At 59.7% G+C, this 8,024-nt stretch overlaps 1 protein-coding gene across 2 annotated transcripts; it reads left to right on the top strand.

The window, feature by feature from the left end:
• Positions 1 to 242: 242 nt before the first annotated feature.
• On the top strand, positions 243 to 4,550 carry SSR4 (signal sequence receptor subunit 4). Of its 2 annotated transcripts, none has more exons than XM_037822789.1 (6): positions 243 to 453; positions 2,266 to 2,381; positions 3,634 to 3,708; positions 3,828 to 3,917; positions 4,143 to 4,205; positions 4,402 to 4,550. In XM_037822789.1, exons 1-6 carry the CDS (start codon positions 387 to 389, stop codon positions 4,504 to 4,506), a joined length of 516 nt encoding a protein of 171 aa, XP_037678717.1. In that variant the 5' UTR covers positions 243 to 386; the 3' UTR covers positions 4,507 to 4,550. The 2 variants fall into 2 exon arrangements, with proteins under 2 accessions (XP_037678717.1, XP_037678716.1); XM_037822788.1 differs by having other exon boundaries at positions 248 to 453; positions 2,263 to 2,381.
• Positions 4,551 to 8,024: the final 3,474 nt, after the last annotated feature.

Here is an 8,024-nt window from a genome sequence, read left to right on the forward strand (position 1 = left end):
TTTCAACGCCATGACGGAAAGTGAAAACCGCCGCACGACTCCTGCGCACCCCCACTGCTCTGGCGAGACTTTTGCGCAGGGGCGAAGGCCGTGAGCGGCCGCGGGCTCGGCACTGCGCAAGCGCGCGTGGCCCTGCCGGTTCCCACGCCTCCTTCCGGCGCTGCGAAGGCCGCTGCCGCCGCCATCTTGCGGGGGGGGGGAGGGCTGGGCTGTTGGGCCCCCGGTCCCGGGCAGAGGACACGTCAGTGTCGTAGCGACGTCACGGGGACCAACCCAGCCCGCCGGCGCTCGATTGGCTACCGCAGCCGCTGACGCGTCGCGCTTCCTCATCGGCTCCCCATGGTCAAGGGAGTTCGCTCTCTTGTTCCCTCGGCAGAGAAGAGGCGATGGCGGCGGTGGCATCGCTCGTGGCCCTGGCCCTGCTCCTCCTGTCCGGCCTCTCTTGCTGCTCAGGTAGCGGCGGGGGCCGGAGCTGGTTGCTGGCGAGCTGCTCTCGCCCGGCCGGCTGTGCGTGGGGGGCGAGGGGTGCGGGCGCAGGGGCTGTCTGGCCCTCCGCGGGGCCCGTAGCTGCGGCCTCGGTTTCCCCTCTGAGGGGCAGGTGGCCCTGGAGCGCGGGGCTGCTGGAAGAAGCCGCCGAAGCCTTCACCCGCCTGCCCATGAAGACGAGTTCCAGAGCCCCCAGCGTGCGCCCGGCCGGCCCGAACTCCCGGAGGTGGGGTCGGACTGGAGCCAACCCCCAAGGCACCGGGCGATCGGGGAGAAGCAGGGTTGGTGGGGAGGCACCCCTTGACCCGTGCGGGGTGGGCCAGGCCTGCCCGAGAAGCGCGAGCTAAGTGAAGTCCTTGAGCAAAGTAAGGATAGGCAAATGATGCCTGTAGGAGTATTTCATTGGCAAAGAAGAAAGCCAAAGTGGGGCAAGTTAGCAAGGACCTTGGCTAGGGCTAAAACATGGAGTAGTAACTGAGGAGGGTAGGGCCTTGAATGCCAGGCCAAAGGCTGTTTTTCCCTGGGGGTACACACAGGTCCTTAACTGCTTTAGGGCAGAGCAGAGCAGAGCAGAGCCATGGTGTAAACGTTGAGGAGCCTCAGCTGGGGTTTTGAAGTATGCTTAGGAGTTGGTTGTGCTAGCTGGTGAGGGGTCTGGGGGCGTGGGCAGGGCAAGGTCCACTTTATGCATGTTCACTTACCTGCCCTGCCTCAGGCTGGTGCCCTGGGTCCCTGGGATGTTCCAACAGCCTAAACTGGCCTCCTTGCCTGCCCTCTTCTCCCTCGCTCCTCGGTAATTCTCCACACTGTGGCTAACAGTGCCCATAGGGAGAAGTCCAAGCTCCATGGCAGGGCACAGGAGGGCCTGCCTGACCGGGTCCCCCACCTGCCAGCAATCCCTGGCGGCTTCCTCCTGTGTTCAAACCCAAAGCCGCCACTGACTTTCTCAGCATTGCTCAGTCAGGACATCATGCTTGTAGAACAGCTGGTTGAGGACTTTCCCACTCATGGTAGCATTTGCTTAGCACCCAGCCACTTAAGTGGCACCCTTCCTTTCCTGTGGTCTTTTGGAATGGTGGAGATGACTACGGCAGGATCTTTTCTCTCAGGGGACAAGGTAGTACTTCTTAATCCAGATCTTCCCCCATGTCTTACTGTCAGGAAATGCTGGGGCCTGGTCTTGACCTTCTATCTGCTGGGGCTGGGGGCAGAGTGGGAAGAACTGAGTCCAGGCCAGACACTTGCCCTCGTTTCTAAGCTCCCTAGATGTTGCCAGCACCATGTCTGCCGAGGAACCCTGCAGTAAACCGGGGAACGCATGTGACTGTGTGGAGGCAGACCTGGCCCCTGGAGCTTCCAGTGTGCTCCATGCCAGGGCAGGCTGCAGCCCTGGACCATGCTTGGCCTCCCCATCCATAGGTCCAGGCACAGTAAAACCAGCCACTCCTCCCTCTTCCCACATGTGTGCACACATAGGCACACGCACAGTTGCCCGTCCCACCCAGTGGTATCACAGTTACACCCCACAAAGCCTTCCCTGGCCCCTCCCCTGCCTCTGCGGACATCCCATCACCCTTGCCACCATACTTTTGACCGAGCACTTGAATCTGTCTCCCAGAGCCCCTCTGTCATGGTCAGAAGGCCCCTTTGTGTCCTCGGCTGACAGGGTCTGAGTGGCTGGGCCGGGATGGTCCCCTCTGCTTCCCAACCCAGTGCTGTCAAGCCAGGCCTTGCCCAGGAACGTGCCCAGGTCTCTCCCCTGCCCCCCACCCCCAGCAGAGGCCTGCATGGAGCCCCAGATCACCTCTTCCTATTACACCACCTTTGACGCCGTCATTGCCACCGAGACCGTCTTCATTGTGGAGATTTCCCTGGCATGCAAGAACAGGGTCCAGGTGAGGCCGTGGGGGCCTGGGGGGAGGCGTGGGACAAGAGGCAGGGAATGAGGGGGGCTGTGGGCTTCACCTTGCTCCCCTCTTGCCCCGTGACCCTAGCTGTCACTTCCTCACTGGCAGTTGATGGGGCTGGACCGGGAGACTTGTGTTGATGGAGGGAGAAGGATTCCAGTTAAAAGAGAGTGCAAGAGAAATCAGGGAGTAGCAAGGTGAAGTTTTAGCAAGTTTTTAAAGACAGTCTTTTCCTGGCCCATCCTGTGCAATTTGACCACATGTTCTAATATCACATAGGCATCCTGATATTTTTTGAATGAACATATGTGGAAAATGAGAACCAGTCTACAGTCTGTCTCCAAGGCCCCCTTCCTCCCTTTTCTGATTAGTTGGTTGCTGCAACGCATCCTTGGTGGGTGTCCTGTAAGTTTAAGATCGAGGAGCCCTGTCCTCAGCACCCAACTTTACCCTGTGTTCCAAAGGCCCAGGCTTGTAGTGGGTCAAGTGAGGCAGGGCCACGGGGGGAGGTCTGGGCCCTGCTCTCCCAGAGAGGAGACATGAGGTTCAGTGACAACGTCAGTGGGTGTCTGTTCCGGTTTGCTTATGCTGCCGTTTATACAAAACAGCAGAAATGGATTGGTTTTTATAAAGGGAGTTTATTTGGTTACAAAATTACAGTCTTAAGGTCATAAAGTATTCAAGGTAAGGCATCAATAATTGGGTACCTTTAGTGGAGGATGGCCAGTGGCGTCCAGAAAACCTCTGTTAGCTGGGAAGGCACGTGGCTGGTGTCTGCTGATCCCAGGTTGCATTTCAAATTGGCATTCTCCATAATGTCAGTGTCGGTTTCCAACAGCCATTTTCAAAATGTCTCTCGGCTGCAGCTTCTTTTCTGTCTGTGAACACTTTTGTAGGACTCCAGTGATTCAATTAAGACCTAACCTGAATGGGCGGGGTAACACTCCATGGAAATTATAAATCAAAGGTCTCGCCCACAGTTGATTGAGTCACATCTCCCCGGAAACACTAATCAACACTAATCTGTCTGCCTCCACAAAATTGCATCAAGGAACATGGCTTTTTCTAGGGGGCATAATATATACAAACTGGCAGTGTCCGTTCCTAGCATGGCTCTGGGTGGTGGCAGGCCTATCCCCATGATTCCTTCAGAGAACACACTGCAGGCTCACCCATGCCAGCCTCTCTGCCCCGTCCAGAGTGGGAGAAGGTGACTGACTCCCTGCCTCCCCTCACATAGAACATGGCTCTTTATGCTGACGTTGGTGGGAAGCAATTTCCTGTCACCCGGGGCCAGGATGTCGGGCGTTACCAGGTAAGAGGAGGCTGTCTTTGTGGTCCTTGGGGGAGGCAGACTTCCATCAGGACTCAGGGCCGCTCGGGGTGTGGTGTGTCTGCCGCCCTGACCGCCCCTGCTGATCACCCCCTCCACAGGTGTCATGGAGCCTGGAGCACAAGAGTGCCCATGCGGGCACCTACGAGGTCCGCTTCTTTGACGAGGAGTCCTACAGCCTCCTGAGGAAGGTGAGTATCGCCTGGACCCCGGCAGTGGGCCACCAGGGCCCTGATGTAGGCGGGGGCGGGCTGGCAGGTGGCACCAGTGTTCTGAGCCCGGCTTCATGTCTGCCCCTGCCATTCCTCTCCTTTCCTCCTCTGTGCCTCAGGCTTGCCGGGCCTACTTTCTCTACGTCCCTAGTCCCCATCCCTCTCCCACTTGGCGCCCCCCTGACCCTAGCATCTCCCTTCCAGGCCCAGAGGAATAACGACATTTCCGTCATCCCACCCCTGTTCACAGTCAGTGTGGACCATCGGGTAAGTGGGTTGGAAAGGCCGGCCTGGTCTGGGGGAGCAGGGGGTATGCAGCACACCTTGTCCCTTTTTGGGGGGCTTGGGGGAGGGCTGAGCAAAGGCTCCCGTCCCCTCTGCATGCCCTGCTCAGCCTGTGTGCTGGGTTGGCTGGTGCGGCTGCCGTGTGCCCCCCTGAGCCAGCTCTGCTCTTTCCTTGCAGGGCACGTGGAACGGACCCTGGGTCTCCACCGAGGTGCTGGCCGCGGTCATTGGCCTGGTCATCTACTACCTGGCCTTCAGCGCCAAGAGCCACATCCAGGCCTGAGGTGGGGCCCCCACCCTCCTTTCAATAAACAGCCATGGGCCACAGCGAGCACAATGGGGACACAGGCCTCCTTGCTTGCATTTGCCCTGCGTCCCTGACACAGGGAGGGCTGGGGTGGTCGTCCCTTACCCTGTTCAGAGGAGGCACCGTGTTGCGAGAGTGCTGGCAGGAGACCCTTCTGGAAGCAAGGCCTCGGTCTCAAGCCCTCTGGGGCACCCCTTCCTGTGCCCTGTGAAGCTTGCCTGTCTGGTAACCCCAAGTGCCTACCTTGTTTCTCTCTGTTAAGTGGTTGGCTTTTGAGGGAGGTCCTGGGGGCCATCCCTGCCCAAGCTCGTGGCCTCTTCTGCCTTGTTCTCTCCCCTGCCCTTGGCAGCTCCTCTGCTGAGTCTCTGGCCTCCTGTGGGGTGAACAGACACCCGGACGGCTTCCTGTGACCAGCCTGGGGAAGGGCCTATGGGTGTGGGGGCGGGTGGGCAGAGGGCTGCTGTGCTGCAGCTGCCAGACAGGGTGGCATCTAGGGCCTGGCCAGAGAAGGCAGGGAGCCCTTCTCCAGACCCCCGGCCCTGATTGCCCCACAGGGTGCAGCAAGGCTCATGCATGTGGGGCCAGGCCAGCCTTATGCTTGGGGTGGCTCCTGTATTTGGAGCCCTGGACACAAGCCACACACTGTGGAGGACTTTGGTTGCCCTTGGTCAAGTCCTGGGGACCGTCTGCAGTAAGGACAGTGATTCCTTTCTGTCTGCCTGGGGTGGGTGTAGTGGATCTCTCCAGGAGCTGCCCCCGGCACACAGCTGCCCAGGGCTTTGATCTCAGCTGGGGGTCTCTGTCTGTCTCCTGCCTGCCCGTGGCACTTCCCAGCACGGCTGCATTTCATGGTCTCGGGTTTGTGACACTTAGAGAAGATAGGGAGAGGGGCAAAACCACCCAGAATTCTGCGTTTTTGAGGAGCCCATGGCTAAGCCTTCCCACTTTGGCTCTGTGCCTTCTTCCTTCTGGGGACCCCTGTCCCCTGAGCATCCAGCACCCTCAGGACACCAGGTGGGCATCCCACATGCATGCAGGGTTTCTTGCCAGCTGCCTGACATGCTGGGTCCTGAGGATGCTGGATGCCATTCCCAGTATAGCTTTCTGACTGCAGCTTGAGGCAGTTGTTAGCCGTATGTGGTGGCAGCAAGAGGTCATGGGGATCAGCTGGCAAAGCCCCTGGCATCCAGTGCTCAGTAACTGTGGAATGCTACTGCAGACCTGGGTGAGAGTGACGTGCTAGAATCTTCCAGAAACAGCATTTGATAAGGCAGGCCCAAGGCGGGGGCACAGTAGCCACCCGCTACTGCTCTGCTGCCCTGTCTGGGTCTGGCCTTATGTGAAGTCACCCTGCCTGTGCACCGCTGGCCAGGGGCTCTGGGTTCCAGGCCTGCCTTGGCCCCCATCCTGCAAGCCCTGGGCCTCTGGTCCCTGCCAGATGAGGAACGGGGTGAGGGGGTCTCTGGGACCATTAAAGTGAGCTCCCCAGCAGCTGGTGAGGGGCACCCAGGGGGCCACTTGCTCAAGTCTCCAGATGACTCCCACCATTTCTCTGTGGCTGGGGTGGCCCTGGGAGCCATCATGGACGTCCCCAGCCACACAGCTCCTGTCTCACCTCTCCCCGGCCTGCCAGAGGACATGTCCCCTCCTGCAGTTGGGAGTCCAGCCTTTCCCAAGCTGCCCAGGACCTTCCTAACCTGGCTGGCTGGTGGCTGGGTGCCTACATTCTGACCTCGCACTCCACAGTTGCCTGATCATTCATTGCTGGGGTTCCCAACTGGGGCAGGTGGCTTCTGCTTCCAGCACCTTCCAGCCCCTTGCCTCCACTAGGCCTCTTCGTGGGGCTCGGGTGGAGCCCACCTCTTCTCTCCTCCTGGAACTGGCGTCTCAGGGGCTTCACCCCCATGCCAGTGAAGGCCCTGTCCTCAGTTCTGCCCATGGAGATGACAGGTCCCTGGAGCCAGTCCTTGAGCCAGGCCACGGCTCCTGTGGCCATGTCACACCTCTGAAATGGTAACAGGTGATCCTTCAGAAAACCACCTCATCCTGTCCCTGCATCTTCATTCCAGGTGGAGGCCAGTCATGGCTGTGCCCGGGGTCCACACCGCATCCCTGCCTCACGTCAGATGGGTAGCAGGAAGCCAGCTGCCCCGAAGGCATCTTGTGGCCCCAGCCACCAAGGGAGACCATATCTCGCCCACAGCCCCCACTCTACACTCATGTTACACACACACCCCACCCTAAGTACCATGACTAGAGGACAGTGGCTTTGGAGGCTCTCGTAAGAAAAAGGGCAGGGAGAGCTTTCAATGGGCTCCAGGCCCCTGCCCCATCCTTACCCCACCCCAAAAAACATCTCTTCTCCAATCATCAAACGCCATGCTGGGAATGAACACAAGGAGGCCAAAATCCAAGCGTAAAAAGGCAGTGGACTTTATTGTCGCGATGCAGGGGACAGCAGGGGCAGGATGGGAGGCTCTCCCGGCTGCACGGGCCTGGGGCTACTGCCTCGCCAGCTGTCACTGGGCAGACAGCAGAGGAGCCAGGCCAAGGCCAGGCACAGGGCCATCTCCCTAGTTGGCCCAGTGGGCCTCTCTCTCACCCACACCCAAGGATACCCTTATCCCAAGTCCTCTCCAGCTCTTGCTCCTGGGACCCAGCTTCTAGATGCCCTCGCTGTGCAAGCACCCTCTTTGGCTGTTCAGAAGCAATGTCCTGCTCCAGACACAGACCCAGGCTCGCTGCTTTGCTGTTGGACATTCCCTTTGTCCCTGCCACCTCGGCACTTCCTTGGTCACCATAGAAGGAGGCAGCCCCCGGAGGGGAGACTGTGTGCCTCACCAGGCCATGGGTCCCCTCACCTCAGTGGAGGCCACCAGGAAAGCCCCTCCCCTTCTCCCACCCCTCCCCTCCCACCCCCCATCCCTCCCGCTCTTCCTTCCCTCCCCTCCCCACCGCTTCCACAGCCATCACTTGGGGGCGCTCCACCTTTGTCAAGCTGCCTGAAGGAGCTGCCTGCCCCCGGAGTGGGGCCATGAAACCAAACAACTACCAGCAAGCACAGAAAGGGAGAAGAACCACAAGATTCAAGATTGCTTTTTGACTACAGAAAACCCAAGTCCCCAGTGGAGATGTTCTGTTTTGTGCACCTCTAAGGACCCATGGGCACAGGGAGCCGCGTGCAAGCCTGGGCCAGGAGCCTCTCGCCCACCCACGGCATGACTGAAGGGGGTGCCCATCTCGGCTTCACCACCTGCCCCGCTGGCTGCTCCACGTGGGGGTGGTGGTGGGAAGGCAGCAGGAGAGAAGTCCCCTTTCTTCTCTGGGGCGTCTCTTCCACCAAAGCCCCGTGCACGCCCAAAGAGGCGTGTGCCCACGGGCGCAGGTGGGCACACACACACACAGACACACAAGACGCTAAGGATGGGGTAAGGGGACAGGGTGGGGTGGGATGAGGGGTGGGGGTGTCTCGGGAGGTGCCTGGCCCGGGTGGC

This window comes from Choloepus didactylus, chromosome Y, assembly GCF_015220235.1.
Source record: "Choloepus didactylus isolate mChoDid1 chromosome Y, mChoDid1.pri, whole genome shotgun sequence".
Classification (NCBI taxonomy): domain Eukaryota; kingdom Metazoa; phylum Chordata; class Mammalia; order Pilosa; family Megalonychidae; genus Choloepus; species Choloepus didactylus.

Excerpts from the sequence above, each read along its gene's own strand:
- SSR4 (XM_037822788.1), top strand. The coding sequence starts at position 387 with ATGGCGGCGGTGGCATCGCTCGTGGCCCTGGCCCTGCTCCTCCTGTCC. Across the intron at positions 454-2,262 it reads CGGCCTCTCTTGCTGCTCAG|CAGAGGCCTGCATGGAGCCC; the intron begins GTAGCGGCGGGG and ends CCCCACCCCCAG. Across the intron at positions 3,709-3,827 it reads AGGATGTCGGGCGTTACCAG|GTGTCATGGAGCCTGGAGCA; the intron begins GTAAGAGGAGGC and ends CCCCCTCCACAG.